The sequence below is a fragment of the Choloepus didactylus genome, chromosome 2 (assembly GCF_015220235.1).
Source record: "Choloepus didactylus isolate mChoDid1 chromosome 2, mChoDid1.pri, whole genome shotgun sequence".
In the NCBI taxonomy this organism is placed as follows: Eukaryota; Metazoa; Chordata; class Mammalia; order Pilosa; family Megalonychidae; genus Choloepus; species Choloepus didactylus.
Genome location: NC_051308.1, coordinates 94,492,541 through 94,512,750, shown reverse-complemented (window position 1 = coordinate 94,512,750; position 20,210 = coordinate 94,492,541). Strand labels below are relative to the sequence as shown.

Sequence of the window (20,210 nt, the reverse complement as noted above, 5' to 3'; positions counted from 1 at the left end):
AGTAATAGTATGGTGGTTAAGAGTATCGATCTGGAGCCATTCTGAAATCACTTACTTGTCCTATCCCTTTGGGCAAGTTGGTTAACCTCAGTTTGCTCATCTGAAAAGGAGAATAATAATAATAGCCCCTTCTTGATAGTGAGAATTAATTGAGTTTACAAGTGTGAAATGCTTACAGTTATGTCTGGCACATAGTGAGTTCTCAAAACATTAGCAACATAACCATCATCATCATCAAATATCTTCCACTTTGCCCCGTTCCAGCTCATTTTCTACCCAGCATTCAGAGTGATCCTTTAAAAATGTAAACCAAATGATGTTGCTGTGCTTAAAATCAATCCCATTTTATTAAGAGTAACAACCTACTTCCTCCCTGGTCCCTTGCCTCCCTCTCCACCCATCTCATGCCGCTGTCCTCCTCAACCTCCCCACTGTAAAACACTGTTCTGCTCTTAGTTCCTCAAAAATACCACCTTTTCTCGTCCCTGTTCTTTTTTTTTTTTTTTAATTGCTAAGGTGCCAAGGTGTATTTTCCTCTAGAGTGAATGCATTATATATAAATTAATTGAATTTAAATAAAGACACATTGATGGGTGTATGTATACTTATAACAAACACTCTTTTCTTTCTCAAATATTTTATTCTGGTTTGCTAATGCTGCCATTAGGCAAAACACCAGAAATTGAGTGGCTTTTTTAATTTTTTAAATTCATTTTTATTGAGATAAATTCACATACCATGCAGTCATATAAAACAAAGTGCACATTCATTTGTTTATAATACCATTATATAGTTGTACATTCATCACCAAAATTAATTTTTGACATTTTCATTACAACACACAAAAAAATAATAAGAATAAAAATTAAAGTGAAAAAGAACAATTAAAGTAAAAAAAGAACACTGGGTGCCCTTTTTTTTTTTCCTTCCCCCATTTTTCTACTCATCCATCCATAAATGAGACAAAGGGGAGTGTGGTCCATGTGGCTTTCCCAATCACATTGTCACCCCTCTAAGCTACATTTTTATACAATTGTCTTCAAGATTCATGGGTTCTGGGTTGTAGTTTGATAGTTTTAGGTATTTACTGCTAGCTATTCCAATTCATTAAAACCTGAAAAGGGTTGTCTATATTGTACGTAAGAGTGCCCACCAGAGTGACCTCTCAGCTCCTTTTGGAATCTCTTTGCCACTGAAGCTTATTTCATTTCTTTTCACATCCCCCTTTTTGTCAAGAAGATGTTCTCCATCCCACGATGCCGGGTCTACATTCCTCCCTGGGAGTCATATTCCACATTGCCAGGGAGATTCACTCCCCTGGGTGTCAGATCCCACGTAGAGGGGAGGGCAGTGATTTCACCTGCCAAGTTGGCTTAGCTAGAAAAGAGGGCCACATTTGAGCAATGAAGTGGCATTCACTGTCCCTGTTCTTTTGGGTCATTAGCCTAGAGCATCTTATTCTGCCATCTTGCTCCTTTCATTAAGAATTTGTAGTCACACTATTCCTTCTTTTTTTTTTAAAAAAATTACATTTTTTTTGTTTGAGAAATTGTGGGTTTACAGAATAGTCATGCATAAAATACAGGATTCCCATACAACATACCACGACTACTACCTTGCGTTGGTGTGAAACATTTGTTGCAATTGATGACTGTACTTGTTAATAATTGTACTTTTTTTTTAGGAGTAGTTACCTTTGTTACATTTGATGAAAGACTATTAAAATCGTATTATCATCTATCACCTGTAATTTACATTAGGTTTATTTTTTCCCCATATACCACCCTAGTATTAATACCACCCTTGTATTAGTATCATACATTTCTTATAATTCATGAAAGAACATTCTTATACTTGTATTATAAGATTATAGTCCATTGTCTACAATAGGGTTCACTGTATTTTAAAGTTCTATATTTTATCTTTTAATTTTTATTCTAGTAATACATATGTCCTAAAGTTTCCCCTTTTAACCTCACTAACCTCTATAGTTCAGTGCTGTTCATTACAATCACAGTATTGTGTATTGTGCTACCATTGTCACCATCCATTTCTAAACTTTTATCATCAACCTAAATAGAAATTCTGTGCATGTCAAGCATCAACTCCCCATTCTCTAACTCCACTCTGTCTACTGGTTACCTGTAACTAGATTTTATATCTTTGAGTTTGCTTATTATAATTAGATCATGTCAGTGATATCATACAATAGTTGCCCTTTGGTATCTGACTTATTTCACTCAACATAATGTCCTCAAGGGGCATCCATGTTGTTGATGCATTAGGACTTCATTCCTTCTTGTAGTTGAATAATACTCCATTGTATGTATATACCACATTTTGTGTATCCATTCTTCAGTAGACGGACATTTGGGTTGCTTCCGTCTTTTGGCAATTGTGAATAATGCTGCAATGAACATTGGTGTGCAAATATCTGTTCAAGTCCCTGTTTTCAATTCTTCTGGTATATACCTAATAGCAGGATTGCTGGATCATGTGGTAATTCTATACCTACCTTCCCAAGGAACTGCCAAACTGTCTTCCACAGTGGCTGCACCATTTTACATTCTCACCAGCAGTGAATGAGTGTTCCTTTCTCCACAGCCTCTACAACACTGGTAGATTTCTGTTTGTTTGTTTGTTTTTTAATTGTGACCAGTCTAGTGGATTTAAAGTCATATCTCATTGTGGTTTTGATTTGCATTTCCACATAGCTAGTGATGTTGACCATCTTTTCATGTACTTTTTAGCCATTTGTACTTCTTCTATGGGGAAATGTCTGTTCAAGGCTTTTGCCCATTTTTAAAATTTGGTTGTTTGTCTTTTTATTGTTAAGCTGTAGAAAATCTTTATATCTTCTAGATAATAAACACTTATCAGATTTGTGGTTTCCAAATATTTTCTCCCATCAAGTAGGTTTTCTTCACTTTTCATGACAAAGTCCTTTGCACAAAAGTTTTTAATTTTTGAAGAGGTCCCATTTATCTACTTTTTTCTTTTGTTGCTTGTGCTTTAGGTTTAAAGTCTTAAGAAACCATTCCCTACCACAAGATCTTGAAAATCCTTCCCTATGTTTTCTTCTAGGAGTTTTATGGTCCTGGTTCTTATATTTAGGTCGTCGATCCATTTTCAGTTAACTTATGTATATGGTGTGAGATAGGCATCCTTTTTCATTCTTTTTTCTTGTGGATTATCCAGTTCTCCCAGTACCGTTTGTTGAAGAGAGACTTCTTTCCCAGTTGAGTTGACTTGGCAGCCTTGTCATCAATTGGCCAAACATGTGAGGGTCTGTTTATGAAGTCTCAATTCAATTCTATTTGTCAATATAGCAATCCTTTTGCCAGTACTATGCTGTTTTGACCACTGTAGCTCTGTAATATGCTCCAAAGTAAGTAAGTATCAGTCCTCCAACTTCATTTTTCTTTTCCAAGATGTTTTTGGCTGTTTGGGGCCCCTTACTCTTCCAAATAAATTTTATAATTAGCTTTTCCGTTTCTGCAAAGTAGGCTGTTGGAATATTGATTGGGATTGTGTTGAATCTGTATATCAATTTGGGTAGAATTGACATCTTAATGATACTTAGTCTTCCACTCCATGAACACTGAATGTCCTTCCATTTATTTAGATCTTCTTTGATTTCTTTTAGCAATGTTTTGTAGTTCTCTGGGAAGAAGTCCTTTACATCCTTGGTAAATTGTATTGCAGGATATTTGATTCTTTTGGTTGCTGTTATAAATGGGATTTTTTTCTTGATTTCTTTGTAAGATTGCTTGTTACTAGTGTATAGAAACATTATTGATTTTTGCATGTTGATTTAATATCCCTTCACTTTGCTGAACTCATTTATTAGCTCTAGTAACTTTGTTGCAGATTTTTCAGGATTTTCCAAATACAAGGTCATATCGTCTGCAAACAGTGAAAGTTTTATTCTTCCTTTCCAATTTGGATGCCTGTATTTGTTTTTCTTGCCTAAGAGCTCTGGCTAGAACTTCCAGCACAGTGTCAAATAACAGTGGTGACAGTGAGAATCCTTGTCATGTTCCAGATCTTAGAGGGAAAGCTTTCAGTCTTTCGCCAATGAGTATGATGTTATCTGTGGATTTGATATATGTGCGCTTTATCTTGTTCAGGAAGTTTCCCTTTATTCCTAGTTTTGAAGTATTCTTATCAAGAAAAGATGCTGGATTTTGTCAAATGCTTTTTCTGTATCAATTGAGATGATTGTGTGGTCTGTTCCCCTTCATTTTGTTAAAGTGTTGTATTACATTAAATTTTTTTCTTACATTAAACCAGCCTCGCATACCTGGGATAAAATCCACTTGATCATGGTGTATAACTCTCTTAATGTGCTCTTGAATTCAATTTGCAAGTATTTTATTGAGGATTTTTGCATCCATATTCATCAGAGGAATTGGTCTGAAATTTTCTTTCCTTGTGGTATCTTTATCTGTCTTTGATGTTAGTGTGATATTGGCCTCATAGAATGAGTTAGTGTTCCCTTGCCTTCGATTTTTGGGAAAAGTTTGAGCAGGATTGGTATTAATTCTTCTTGGAATGATTGGTAGAATTCACCTGTGAAGCCATCTGGTCCTGGGCTTTTCTTTGTTGGCAAATTTTGATTACTGATTCGATCTCTAGTTGTAATTGGTTTCTTGAGGTCTTCTATTTCTCCTAGAGTCAGTGTAGGTTGTTCATGTGTTTCTAGGAATTTGTCCATTTTCTCTAAGTTGTCTAGTTTGTTGGTATACAGTTGTTCTCGGGTACTCTTATAATCCTTTTTATTTATGTGGGGTCAGTAATAATGTCCCTTCTCTCATTTCTGATTTTATTTATTTGCATCTTCTCTCTTTTTTCTTTGTCAGTCTAGCTAAGTATTCTCAAAGAAACAATGTTTGGTTTTGTTGATTCTTTCTATTTTTTATTCTTCACTTCATTTATTTCTCCTCCAAGCTTTGTAATGTCTTTCCTCCTGTTTGCTTTGGGATTAGCTGTTCTTTCTCTAATTCTTCCAGGTATGCAACTGGGTCTTTGAATTTAACTCTTTCTTCTTTTTTAAGGTAGGTGTGTAGGGCTGTAAATTGCCCTCTCTGCATTGCCTTCGCAGTTTGATATGTTGTGTTGTCATTTTCATTTGTCTCAAGATATTTACTGATTTCTCTTGTAATGTCTTCTTTGACCTACTGATTATTTAGGTGTGTGTTAACTTCCATATATTTGTGAATTTTCCAGTCCTCTGCCTGTTATAGCTTTCCAGCTTCATTCCATTATGGTCAGAGAATGTGCTTTGAATAATTACAATCTTGATACTTCTTTTGTGACCCAACATGTCATCCATCCTGGAGAATGATTCATGAGCACTTGAGAAGAATGTATATCCTGCTGTTTTGGGGTGCAGTGTTCTATATATGTCTGTTAGATCTAGTTCATTGTATTCAAGTTCTCTGTTTCCTTATTGATCCTCTGTCTAGATGTTCTATCTAATGACGTGAGTGGTGTATTGACGTCCCCAACTATAACTGTAGAGATGTCTATTTCACCCTTCAGTTCTACCAGTGATTGCCTCATCTATTTTGGGGTGCTGTGGTTAGGTGCATAAATATTTATGATTGTTGTTTCTTCTTGGTGGGTTGCCCCTTTTATTCATATATAGAGTCTTTGTCTCTGATGACAGTTTTGCATTTAAAGTCTGTTTTGTCTGATAATAGTATAGCTACCCCAACTCTTTTCTGGTCACTATTTCCATGGAATATCTTTTTCCAGCCTTTTACTTTCAACCTATTTGTGTCTTTGGATCTTAGGTCAGATTCTTGTAAACAACCTAAATTTGGATAATGCTTTTTTATCTCTTCTTACAATCTGTATCTTTTGATTGGGGAATTTAATCCATTAAAATTTAGTGTTATTACTGTAAAGGCAGTATTTACTTCAATGATTTTATCCTTTGGTCAAATCTTTTTTTGTCTCTTTTTTTTACCCCTTTAGTTACCCTTACTAATAATTTTCATTTCTTTACTTTCTCTTCTTTCAACCTGCAGAACTCCCTTTAGTATTTCTTGTAAGGTAGGTATCTTGTAAATGAACTGTCTCAATTTCTGTTTATTGGTGAATATTTTGAACTCTCCCTAATTTTTGAAGGAAGTTTTGCCAGATAAAGAACTTTCGACAGGCAGTTTTTCTCTTTCAGTACCTTAAATATACCACTGCCTTCTTGCCTCTATGATTTCTGGTGAGAAATCTGCACTTAGTGTTATTGAGGATCACTTCTATGTGATAAATTGCTTCTCTCTTGCTGCTTTCAGGATTCTCTTTTAACTTTGGTGTTTGATATTCTCGTTAGTATGTGTCCTGGAGCAATTCATTAGGTTTTATTCTGTTTAGAGTATGTTACACTTCATGGACATGTATATTTATGTTTTTTTATAAGAATTGGGAAATTTTCAGGTGTTATTTCCTCAAATATTCTTTCTGCCCCTTTTCCCTTCTCTTTTCCTTCTGGGACACCATGGCATGTATGTTTGTGTGCTTTGTGCTATCACTCAAATCCCTGAGACCCTGCTCAATTTTTTCTATTTTTTCTGTCCTTCTCTCTGTAAGAATTCTATTGTCTTCTCTTCTAGCTTGCTTATTTTTTTTGTCTGCCTGATCAAATCTGCTATTGTATGCCTGTAGTAAATTTTAATCTCTTCTATTTTGCCTTTCATCCCCATAATTTCTGTTATTTTTTTGTTTATACTTTCAAATTCTTCTTTATGCTCACAGTGTCTTCCTTCATATTTTCCTTCATTTCCTTGAATTTATTTAGGAGATTTGTTTGAACTTCTTTGATAAGTTGTTCCAAATTCTGTGTCTCTGAAGTTTTAATGTGTTCTTTGACTGGCCCATATCTTCCTGTTTCTTAGTATGGCTTGCCTAGTATTTTTGCTGATGTCTAGGCATCTGATTATCTTTGTCAGTTTACTCTGAAGTTCGGCTTCTTACTCTTGCCTAGAATTTTATTGTTCATTGGCCTTGTGTTAAGGCTCTTTTTTGATGCTTAGTCTGCCTTATTCTAGACCTTTAGAATAGCCAGTGTTTAACTGATCAGATTTTTACAATCTTCTTACCTTGGATATGCGGTACAATTTTTGAGATTGTACTTTTTGTGCTATTACACTTCCAGGAGGAAGCTTACTTTCCTTTATTTCATTTCCAGGAATCTTGATCTCTTCTGTTTGTTTTTGTGTAGAATTTTCTCTCCAGCTTCTCTGATTTAAATTCTCTCCTCACTTGTGCCCTTTCCTCACTTGTGCCCTTATTTGCTCCTTTCAGTTCTGGGAATCTCCTGTCTTCTAGCAGTTCAATTGAACATTCCCCTCATTCCCTTTTTTTTTCCCCTCTCCCTGAGGCTTTTCTGCCTCCCATTTCTTCCCCTTTAGAGTGCCCTGGGGGGCCAAAGGTGGTTCACTCCAGAAGAGTCCATTTTAAATTTAGGTGTTTCAGCCAATAGAAATTGGATTGAGTGAGCGCACCACTTTGCAGCCGCTGCCCCCTCCCCACCCAGCAGAACCCTTATGTGTGCAATACGCCCAAGTGGCTTGTGTTCTGTCCTGGATCTCTGTAGATTTGGGACCTGGTGCTTGGATATGTATGGGGTTGTAGCATGCTCTTGTGAGTGGCTCTGAAGTCTGTGACCATGGTGGGAGGGAGAGATCCTGTCCTCTCTGTCTCTGGGGGACTCCCATGCTGTAAAGGATTGAGTGAGGGGAGGCAGTGGGACTGGTGCTCTGGGATGGCAGTTTCCTTCCTGGTATTTTTCTTTTTCTTCACTTCAGCCTTTGTGGAGTCCTCATCCAGTCAGTACTATCCTTAGAGTTTTAAGCAAGTGGGACTTGTCGTTTTATTCACTGAATCTCTGGAGAGGTTTTTTCAGGGCATTGATGTTTTATGTTGCCATGTTGATGACGTCACCTGTCCCAGTTCTTAATTCCTCAAACATACCACACTCTCCTGTCCCAGAATTGTTTCATGGCTTTCCCTCTGTCTAGGACATACCTCTTCTTCCCCAACTCCACACCTCACCGACACCTGCTTATCTCATCTTAGATGTCTCATCTTCATGGTAGCGTTCTTTGCAATTCTTACCCTAAGGATAAAATAAATTAGGTATCCCTGTTGTATGTCCTCACAACACCTTAGACTTTTCTAGCTTAGTATTCATCACAACTGTAATTAATTATTCCTATAATTATTTAATATTCTCTCTTATGTCAGACCAAAAGCTCCATGCAGACAGAGATTGTGTCTTTGATCTACCTCTTTATCCTCAGGGCCTAGCAGAGTTCCTGGGACATAGTAACAGTTCAATTAATAGTTTACAATGAAAAATAAATAATTAGCAACTTAAATATAACTACTTCAGATGTAAAGTCAGGACCCCTTATTATATGTTTACTTTCAGTGATGCATTGTAATGTTTACTTTAAATGATGCATTGTAATTTTTTTATATTCTATAAAGGAATATTTTATGGACCTAAGTTACTTGATGCATTATTTTTGGTGATTGTATTCTTTTCTTTTTATTCATTTAGGCAGAGCCTTAAGCACCAGTCTGTTATAAAGAGCCAGTTGAAACACAAAGATATAATTACTGGTTTGTGTGAAGACATTCTTCTCTCCTTCTATTCTTGTTTACAGTTAGCTGAGCAGATGACACAGTCAGACTTACAGGTAATTGCTAAAGTCTAATAGCACTTTAAAACAGTAGCTCTTATTTACTTTAGCTGTTAATAATATCTAATTTGAATTTGTTCATCAGTTTATGTAAAAGGATTTTGTTTCTTCTTTTTTTTTTTTTTTTTTAAATATCTGGGATCATTTCCAGCTCATAATTACTCACCTAGAACATTGCAAGAATAAAGTCTAGAAGGACAGAAGGGAAGTCCTAGGGGTGCCTAGCTAGAGTTGCTATTTGTACTTAAAGTTTATTAGCTCAGCTTACATAAACTGCTTATATATGAAAATCAGACAATTTATAATGTGACTTCTCCGAACTGTTGAAGCAAATGTTCATGTTTTTATTTATTGTGCAAATCAGACACTGATATACGTGATCATCAGTAGTCCCTGTCTCTTACCGGAAATGGAGCTTTGAGATCTAGTCTATCATTTTTCCATTCTTTGCTCTAAATTCTGATCAACACCACCCTCTGCTGTTCACTTCTGATTTTTATTTGGGAGTCAAACTTCTTTTTATATGATATTTAAATTTTCCAAGCAGTTTTTTCACCTTGCTTTTTGAAAACATCAAAATAAAATCACTAGATTTAATTAGTAGTGTGCTATTTATGGAAGTTAATGGATGTGTCAGTCCTTTTAAGTTATTTATTCTCTAATAAGTCTTGTACTTGCTTTCAAAAAGAAAACATTGTATTAGACTTTTTAACATGGTTATTAAGCCACCAACAATTTAGTTTTTCTATAAAGATAGGGAGATTTATTTGTAAGGGCCTTAGAAATAATTTAATTTCCACTGTAATTCCTATTTTTGTTTATTTAATACTTAAAGAAATTTGTGTTAGTTAGAAAATAAACATATGCTATTATATGTATTGCCTACCATTAGATTTATTGCCTGCTGCATTTAGGTCTTACCAGTATTTCCCATGTTTTATATAAAAAAGGAAGAATGAATTCTCACATCTGGATGCATTGAAAAATGCTCAGACCAATTCCTCTTCTGTGCTTATATTCCCCATCCCTTTTTTGTTGGCATTGGGATACAAACTTTCTACTTTAAGCATTTGAGTATATAAAGATGTGACCATTAATATATTTGTGTTCACTTGCTTTTTGAAAATGTCAAAATAAAAGCACTTGGTTTAATTAGTAGTATGTAAGGAAGTGAAATTAGAGCCCTTCAACCTAATCTTGCACAATATCTCCTTTAATGAAAAGGAAAAATTTAAGCTAAGCAAATTGTTAATCAGTTTTGTCATCATTCATTCATTTAACAGATATTTCTAGAGTGCTCATTCTGTGCTGCAAAATACTAGGTGCTAAGTTAGTCATATAATGTGCCCTTAACAGCTTAGAGTTTCACCTGGGAAACAAATAAGCAGATAGTTAGGGAGTAGTGTATTCTTTGGAGACTTGGTAGTACAAGGTAGGTACCCAGTCTTGAAGATTTCTTACAGTGATATGACTGAATAAAATTTGTTGAGCATATTATAAGTTCAGTGTAAATTCATCCTTAATCACTATACCTTCAAACTTGTATAGCACTATATAAGAGAATTCATGTTCATAATAATCAAAGATAGATGAATTTTCATCTAACTCATTTCTGCTGAGGAATATTGATTTCAAATATTTTTAATAAAGGTAAAAATGAAAGGTCATATTAGTGGATCCAATTTCCTTTTCATTGCATTTAATAAGGTTTTGCTATATTCTTGGAAAAGAAATTGAACAGTTAATTAACATTAAAGTTGACATGTTACTTTCATGTGAAGTTGTTTTCAAAATTGAAAATAATATATTCAACTTAATTTAAAGCTCTTTGGATAGTATGTATTACAGATTTCTGTGATGTAACAACCAATATTTTTGAGCTAGGTTGACCAAGTATCAGCCACTGTTTAAAGGTTACTGTTGACTTGATCCTGGAATAGCAAAGAACAATAAGATATTTAAATTTTTCACTTTCAAACCAACCAAGATCAAGGTTTCTTTTCAGTAGTGTAGTTACAAATTTTTACAGAAAGCCTTTATAGTCATTAGTGTGTGTTGGTACTGCTTCAAACAATTCAGAGAGGAATCAGGTTTTCTTGAAAACTTTAACACTGTGTTTATTTAGAAGTCTTTAAAAAAGATCTTCTCATTCACAAGTTAATTTCATATTTATTTGTTTTCTTGGAACAGGATAATGCTGACTACAGATTATTCCATAAAACACTCAAATTGTGTCGTTTCTTTGCCAACTCCCTTTTGCATTACACTAAGGTAAGGCTTGTTTTTTACAATGTGTGAATGCAAAACCTACAGTAAATTGTAAATTACCATGCTTTTAATCATTCTTCCCAAAAACAATCTTTTGAATTTATTTTGTCAAGAGCATGTTGCAGATTTTTTTTGTGGTATAATATTGTCAATTGATAAATATTGAGCATCTGTTATGTAATTTATGATGTTACCTTAACATTGTTATTTTTATTCAGTTCTCTGAAGAAAATTATTTCTCTAACCATAAACATAAATAAATTTTTAGAGGATAATTCAATTTGCCTTTAAATTCATTTTACAAATTATTTCTACCATATCTGTAAGTTACATGTTAAAATTTAGAAGTTCAGACCTTTAAAACTGCATAATGATTTTAAGAAGACCTGTATTTTTGGTAGTCATCAGAGTAGTAGTGATAGTGGAAGATACATGAAGATAATGGATAAGTTATCAAGACAAATCTTTTGGAAAGAGGAGTTGTTAGTGATAGGAACATAATTAATAATAGACATTAGTAACTTTTTAAAACTGTTGTCCATGTTGAATTTATTTTTGCCTTTGTCTTCCTCCTTTTTAAGCAAAAGATGAGTATCTCCCGTGATTGTGGATTGCAATCGGAATTCCATGGCAAGCAACCAGTGACTGATGCATTGCCATCTTGTTTTGGTTTGCTGACCAAATTGGTTCTGGGCAGCTGCCATTTAGAGTAATCAGCTGCTCTTAGACTGGATTCTCTGCGGCTTGTAGGGTATATATTCCAGTGGTAGTACAGTGTAGGAAGGTGTCCGCACCAATCACGCTTGATGGGTAGTTACCCATTTCGTGTTTGCTTGATGAGTGGGTGGAAAAATCACCACTAATTATGCCATTTTAATCTCATCAAATTTTTCCTGTGATTGTATACTATAGTGGGGACTTCTTCTTTTACTTCACAATAGATAGCCTAACCCAAATGGCTGGAGCAGTCACACTGTGCTTGATTCCTAGTGTTACTGGTTTTTAGCTATGTGACTTGGCCAAGTTACTTGATATCTGAGCCTCAGCATTCTAATCTGTGTAATGGGGTTGATAATGTCATAAGATTTTTGAGAGGACTCAAGTTAAAGTAATAGACATAAAACCAACTGGTATATGACTGTTAGGTAGTAGTTGCTCAGTAAATGATAGTTGCTAATAACAGTAAAGAATTTTAGGTGTTTAACCTCGTCTTCCTTTATTTTCTTATGTGACACATCCAATATTTGATTTTGTTTTGCATGCCTTTGTGAAAGGATATGTATTAGCAAGGCACATCTTATACAAAGAATGATTAGAATTATTTTATTATAGGAATTTCTTCCTTTCCTCTCTGATTCTTGCTGTGCATTGCACCAGCTTTATCTTCAGATACACAGGTAAGGATGTTGCAGATTTTAAGTGTGAATTATTTAAATTTAAAACATCAGAGTAAATTTTCTTAATGTTTTTGCAAATTTTTATCTGCTTGCTTAAAATAATTGGAGAATGGAAGCTTTTATTAAAAAATACAGTTTTATTGAGATATGTTCATGTACCATACGGTCATTCACAATGTACAATCATTCATAGTACTGTCATATAGTTGTATTTCATCACTGCAATAAGTGTTTGAACATTTTCATCCAAAAAAGTAAAAAACAAAAATAAGAATAAAAATAAAATTTAAAAAGACACCTAAAACATCCCATTCTCCCTATCCCACCCTATTTTTCAATTAATTTTTGTCCCCATTTTTCTACTCATCTGTCCATACACTGGATAAAAGGGAGTGTGAGCCACAAAGTTTTCACAATCCCATAGTCACACCATGTAAGATACATAGTTACACAATCGTCTTCATGAATCAAGGCTACTGGGTTGGAGTTAGACGGTTTCAGGTATTCCTTTCTAGCTATTCCAGTACACTAAAAACTGCAAAGGGATATCTGTATAGCGCGTAAGAATACCCTCCAGAATGACCTCTTAACACCATGTGAAATCTCTCAGCCACTGAAACTTTGTTTTATTTCATGTTGCTTCCCCCTTTAGGGCAAGAAGACTTTCTCAATCCCACAATGCCGGGTCAGACTGATCCCTGGGTGTCATGTCCCATGTTGGCAGGGAGATTTTCACTTCTGGGACTCATGTCCCACGTAGTGGGGAGGGCAGTGAGTTTACCTGCTGAGTGGGCTTAGGGAGAGTGGCCACTTCTGAGCAACAAAAGAAGTTCTCTTGGGGAGACTCTTAGGCACAATCATAAGTAGGCTTAGCCGCTCCTTTGCAGTAACGAGCTTCATAAGGGAAAGCCCCAAGATGGGGGCTTGGCCTACTAAATTGGTAGTCTTCAATGCTTGTGAGAATATCAGTAATTCCCCAGGTGGGCAAGTTTAGTATTTCCACATTTTCCTCCAGTTCCTCAGGGGGGCCCTGCAAATACATTTTTATTCCCTGCCCAAATTACTTTGGGATATATCAGGATTTCACACTAACCTGTAAAAATCAACCAGATCTCACTTCCAATTCTAAGTTCCGTATAATTATGGTGTTTGAATAAACTGACCATACAAGTTAAATTATTTAGTATGCTACAGAAAATATAAAAACTGTACCAAATAAACATCATTTCCCTTGGTCTCACCTTGGTTGAGGTTTTAAAACAGTCAATATCGTCCTTTACCCTGTGGCCTGATTTACCTTAGTCCTACCAGATCTGTTTCATTCATAGCTCTAATTGAAGTCTGAACTCTTTTTCAGCTTTTTTAACAGTTGCTGTATGAGGTAATACTGATATTCATAGCTGCCGAACTCTAGCTCTCAGTCTCAGGTGTCACACTATGGAACTGATACCCAAAGTTCCAAAGACTCACCAGGTTATACACAAAGAGCACGGCATCTCAGAATTTAGAGCTAAGCATTACAACTCAGGATTAGATGAGACTTTTGTAAGAGCTTACAATCTAGGAACCTTTACCATAAGCCTTCCCCTGATAACCTGTGCTCTGAGATTCAATTCTCAGAGTTTACACATTATAGTTGATCCATATTAGTGAGACATTATAATGTTTGTCTTTTCATTTCCAGTGTATTTCACTCAAAATGCTGTTCTCAAGATCCATTCACCTAGTTTCATGTCTCACAACTTCATTCCTTCTTGCGGCTGTTCAGTATTCTGCTCTATGCATACACCACAGTTCATCATACTTTTCATCGGTCAATGTACCCTTAGGCCACCTCCATCCATTGCAAATCATGAATACTCCCTCCATAAACATTCATGTCCCTGCTCTCAGTTCTTCAAAGTATATACCCAATAATGAGGTTCCAGGACCTTATGGCACCCACATACATGGCTCTTATGGAACCGCCACACTGTCCTCCAGATAGGCTACACCATTTTGCTTCCCCACCAACAGTGAATAGGTACATCCTTCTCTCCATGTTTTCTTCAGCACTTGTATCCATCTATTTATTTATTTTTTCCCACTGCGATCTTATAGAGATATATTCACATACTGTACAGTCATCCATGGTGTACAGTCAGTTCATAGTGTCATCATTTAGTTGTGCCTTTATAATCACACTTGGCACTTGAATATATTCATTACTCCAAAAAAAAAAAAATAAATGTTGAAAAAGAATAATAGAAAAAAAAAATGCAATAAGGTCAGACACCACTACCACCACCAAGAATCCCATAGCCTCACCTTATATCCCCCTCTTAAAGACATTTAGCTTTTGTGTATTGCCTTTGTTACATTTAATGGAAGCATATTACAATGTTACTGTTAACTGTAGACTCCAGTTTGCATTGATTATATTTTTTCCCAAATACCATCCCTTTTTCAACACCTTGCAAGGTTGACGTTCATTTGTTCTCCCACATGTAAAAACATTTTAATATTTTGACATTTAGTCATCATCACTGACAACTCTAGATTTCACTAAGTTATACAGTATCAGTCTTTATCATCTGTCTTTTCTTCTGGTGTCATACATGCCCCTAGCCTTCCTCTTTCAACTTTACTCACAGACATCTTTGTTCTGTGTACTTACAATACTGTGCCATCATCACACAGTATTGTGCTATCCATTTCTGGATCTATATAATCAATCATGTTGAACCTTCTATACTCCTTCAGCATCAAATGCCTGATCTCTACCTTCTTTGTATCTCCTGATAACCTGTGTTCTCAGCTTTAACTCTCAAAGTTTGTTCGTTAATGTTAGTTCATATTAGTGAGACCATACAGTATTTTGTCTGTTAGTTTGTGGCTAACTTCGCTCAACATAATTTCCTCAGGATTCATCCACGTTGTTATATGTTCTGTGACTTTGCTCTGTCTTACAGCTGTGTAATATTCCGTCATATATATATATATATATATATATATATATATGTATACACACACTTACGTACACACACATATACCACAGTTTGGTTATCCACTTGTCTGTTGATGGACATTTGAGCTGTTTCTATCTCTTGGCAATTGTGACTAATGCCATTGGTTTACAAATGTCCGTTTGTGTCTTAGTTTTCAGTTCCTCTGAGTACATACCTAGCAATGGAATTGCTGGATCATATTGCAATTCTATGCTTAGCTTCCTGAGGAACTGCCACAGTGCCTTCCAGAGTGGCTACACCATTCTTCATTTCCACCAGTAGTGAATAACTGTGCCTCTTTCTCCACATCCTCTCTAGCACTTGTAATTTTCTGTTTCTTTTTTTTTTTTCCTTGATAATGAATGGCCATTCTAGTAGGTGTGAGATGGTACCTCATTGTGGTTTTGATTTGCATTTTCCTAATAGTGAGTGAAGTTGAGCATCTTTTCTTAATTTGTATTTCCTCTTCACAAAAGTGTCTGTCCATATCTTTTGCCCATTTTTTAATTGTGTTGTTTGTCTTTCTGTTGTTGAGTAGTAAGATCTCTATGTATTCTGGATATTAAACCCTTATCTGATCTGTGGTTTCCAAATATTGTCTCGGCATAGGCGTAGGCTGCCTTTTTACTTTTCCGACAAAGTCCTTTGAGGTACAAAAGTGTTTAATTTTGAGGAGATCCCATTTATTTATTTCTTCTTTCATTGCCCGCATTTTGGGTTTAAGGTCTAGGAAACCACCTCCTATCACAAGATCTTTAAGATATTTCCCTACATTTTCTTCTAAAACTCTTATGGTCTTAGTGCTGATGTTTAGGCTTTGATCTATTTTGAGTTAATTTTTGTATAAGGTGTGAGATATAGGGGTCCTCTTTCATTCTTTTGGATACGGATTTCCAGTTCTCCAAACACCATTTATTGAAGAGGCTGCTCTGTCCTAGTTGTGCTGGCTTGACTGCCTTATCAAAGATCAATAGTCCATAGATGAGAGGGTCTGTTTCTGAACACTCAATTTAATTCCATTGGTCGGTATATCTATCTTTATGCCAGTACCATGCTATTTTGACCACTTTAGCTTTGTAGTATGCTAAAAAGTCAGGTAGTGTGGGACCTCCCACTTCATTCCTCTTTCTCAAGATATTTTTGGCTATTTGGGGCACACTGCCCTTCCAAGTAAATTTGGATATTGGTTTTTCTATTTCTGCAAAGTAAATTCTTGGGATTTTAATTGATAGTGCATTGAAACTATAAATCAGTTTAGGTAGAATTGGCATCTTAACTATATTTAGTCTTCCAATTCATGAACATGGTATGTTCTATTTTTTTTTAGGTCCTGTTTGATTTCTTTTAGCAGGTTCTTGTAGTTTTCTGTGTATAGGTCTTTTGTGGTCTTGGTTAAGTTTATTCCTAAATACTTGATTCTTTTGGTTGCTATTTTAAATGGAATTTTCTTCTTGATTTTCTACCCCTGGTGCTCATTACTTGTGTATATGAACACTGCTGATTTTTCCGTGTTGATCTTGTATGTTGCCACTTTGCTGTATTTATTTATTAGCTCTAGTAGCTTTGCCGTAGATTTTTCTGGATTTTCTACATATAGGATCATGTCATCTGCAAAAATGAAAGTTTTCCTTCTTCCTGTCCAACACGTGAGCCTTTTATTTCTTTTTCTTGCCTAATTGCTCTACCTAGAACTTCCAGCACAATGTTGAATAACGGTGGTCACAGTGGGCATCCCTGTCTTGATCATGATCTTACAAGGGAAAGCGTTCAGTCTTTCCCCATTGAGTATGATGTTAGCTGTGAGCTTTTCATATATTGCCTTGATCATATTGAGAAAGTTTCCTTCTATTGCTATCCTTTTGAGTATTTTTATCAAGAAAGTATGTTGAATTTTGTCATATCCCTTTTCTGCGTCGATCAAGATGATCATGTGGTTCTTTGGCTTTGATTTATTGATGTGGTATATTACATTAATTGATTTTCTTGTGTTGAACCAGCCTTGCATACCTGGAATAAACCCTATTTGTTCATGGTTTATTATTATGCTAATGTGTTGGTGGATTTGCTTTGTGAGTATTTTGTCAAGGATTTTTTGTATCTACATTCATTAAAGAGATTGGTCTGTAATTTTCTTTTTTTTTTAGTATCTTTTTCTGACCTTGGAATTATGGTGATGTTGGCTTCATAGAATGAGTTAGGTAGCTTTCCCTTCTCTTCAATTTTTTTAAAGCATTTGAGCAGGATTGGTACTAATTCTTTCTTGAATGCTTGGTAGAATTCACATGTGAGCCATCTGGTCCTGGGCTTTTCTTTTTTGGGAGCTTTTTGATGACTGACTCAAGTCTCTTTACTTGTGATTGGTTTGTTGAGGTCATCTATTTCTTCTCAAGTCAATGTTGGTTCATGCTTTCCTAGGAAGTTGTCCATTTTCATCTATGTTGTCTAGTTTGTTAGCATATTGTTTCTCATAGTATCATTAATTATCTCCTTTATTTCTGCAAGGTCAGTATTTTTGTCCCCTTTCCCGTTTCTGTTGTGTTTACAGTATTTGCCGCTGCCCTTTTTTTTTTTTTTTTTAAGCCTAGCTAAGGGTCCACTGAGTTTATTGATTTTCTCAAAGAACCAACTTCTGGTTTTGTTGATTCTCTTTACTGTTTTCCTGTTCTCAGTTTCATTTATTTCTGCTCTAACCTTTATTATTTCTTTCCTTCTGTTTGCTTTGGGGTTAGTTTGCTGTTCTTTCTCTAGTTCCTCCAGGTGAACAGTTAATTCCTTAATTTTTGCTTGCTCTTCTCTTTTAATATTGGCATTTAGGGCAATAAATTTCCCTATCAGCACTGCCTTTGCTGCATCCCATAAGTTTTGACATGTTGTGTTTTCATTTTCATTTGACTCGAGATATTTACTAATTTCTCTTTTAATTTCTTCCTTTACCCACTGGTTTTCTAAGAGCGTGTTGTTTAGCTTCTATATATTTTTTAATTTTCTGACCGTCTGCCTGTTACTGATTTCCAACTTCCTTACATTATCATCCAAGAAAGTGTTTTGTATAATATCAATATTTTAAAATTTGTTGAGACTTGCTTTGTGACCCAACATGTGTTGTATCCTAGAGAATGATCCATGAGCACCTGAGAAAATGTGTATCCTGCTGTTGTGGGTGTAGTGTTCTATAGATGTCTGTCAAGTCTAGTTCATTTATTGTACAATTCAACATTTCTGTTTCCTTATTGATCCTCTGTCTAGATGTTTTATCCATTGATGAGAGTGATGTATTGAAGTCTCCAACTGTTATTGTAGTGGTATTTACTTCTCCCTTCAGTGTTGCCTCATGTATTTTGGGGCACTCTGGCTTGGTGCATAAATGTTTATGATTGTTATGTCTTCTTGATGAATTGTCCCTTTTATTAATATACAGTGTCCTTCTTTGTCTCTTTTAATTATTTCACATTTGTAGTCTAATCTGTCTGATATTAATATAGTTACCTGCACTCTTTTCTGGTTGTTGTTTGCATGAAATATCTTTTTCCAACCTTTCTCTTTCAGCTTATTTTTGTCCTTGTGTCTAAAGTGAGTCTCTTGTAGACAGTATATAGATGGGTCCTGTTTTTTAATCCAGCCTGCCAGTCTGTGTCTTTTTATTGGGGTGTTTAATCCATTAACATTTAGTGTTATAACTGTAAAGGCAGTACTTTCTTCTACCATTTTGTCTTTTGTATTTTATATGTCATTTCTCATTTGTTTTTCTCTCTCTCCTTTTACCCTTCCTGATAGTCTTCATTTCTGCACTCTTCTCCAAATTCTCTCTCCTGCCTTTTCCTATTAGCCTATAGCACTCCCTTTAGTATTTCTTGTAGCACAGTTCTCTTATTCACAGTGTCTGTTTGTCTGAAAATATTTTAATCTCCACCTCATTTTTGAAGGATAGTTTTGCTGGATATAGAATTCTTGGTTTCCAGTTTTTCTCTTTCAGTATCTTAAATATATCATACCACTGCCTTCTCACCCCCATGGTTTCTGTGCAGAAATCTGTATATAGTCTTATTGAGCTTCCCTTGTATGTGATGGATTGCTTTTCTCTTTCTGCTTTCAGAATTCTCTCTTTGTCTTTTACATTGGACAGTCTGATCAGTAAGTGTCTTGGAGTAGGTCTATTGGGATCTATTCTGTTTGGTGTACCCTGCACTTCTTGAATCTGTAGTTTTATGTCTTTCATAAGAGTTGGGAAATTTTCAATGATTATTTCTTCTAATATTCTTTCTGCGCCTTTTCTCCTTCTGGGATGCCCATAGCTCATATATTCATGCACTTCATTTTGTCACTCAGTTCCCTAAGAACCTTGTATTTTTCCATTTGGTACTCAGTTCAACTTATTCTGGACCTCTGACATGTTTAGTTGATCAGAATTTTTCAGCTCTTGATTTTTGTTCCTTGCCCTGTCTCTATGTAACCTTTTTCTGAGAGGGTCTTCCCAAATATGATCGATCCCAGTCAGATTTTCCCAGTGCAGACAGGCCCAGGTCTCAGGAGGAGAGTGTATTACGCATGAAGTTTCCCTGAGAATGAAACCCCGCGCATTGTCAGACCCTCCTGTGAAGCCTCCAGGCTCTGTTCCTTTCCTATCCTGTCCAGCAAGTGGCACTTGTTGGCTCACAGCTCCCCACTGATGTAAAGAGGCGTGGTGCCTTTAATTCTTAGCAGATCTTGTTCCTGCCAGGTGCATGGCTGACTCAAGCTGTTTCTGTTATCCAATCCCTGGTGTCTGAGTTCTCTGAATAAAGGCCACCACTTGAGCAGGGCCCTGCCTCCCCTTGTCTTGGGGAAGTTATGTTCTTTAGGGGATTATC

General features: G+C 35.7%; 1 protein-coding gene across 5 annotated transcripts in view; it reads left to right on the top strand.

Moving 5' to 3' along the window:
- The window catches only part of C2H1orf112 (chromosome 2 C1orf112 homolog), a 91,567-nt gene that overhangs the window by 27,795 nt on the left and 43,562 nt on the right, over positions 1–20,210 (top strand). For all 5 annotated transcript variants that reach the window (XR_005215167.1, XR_005215168.1, XM_037825378.1 and 2 more), the window contains 3 exons: positions 8,570–8,708; positions 10,902–10,982; positions 12,312–12,376. Coding sequence is in view for 3 of the 5 variants with exons in the window: in XM_037825378.1 (XP_037681306.1) it covers positions 8,570–8,708; positions 10,902–10,982; positions 12,312–12,376 (285 nt within the window). In the remaining 2 variants the exon portion in view is untranslated. The remainder of the gene's footprint in view (positions 1–8,569; positions 8,709–10,901; positions 10,983–12,311; positions 12,377–20,210) is intronic.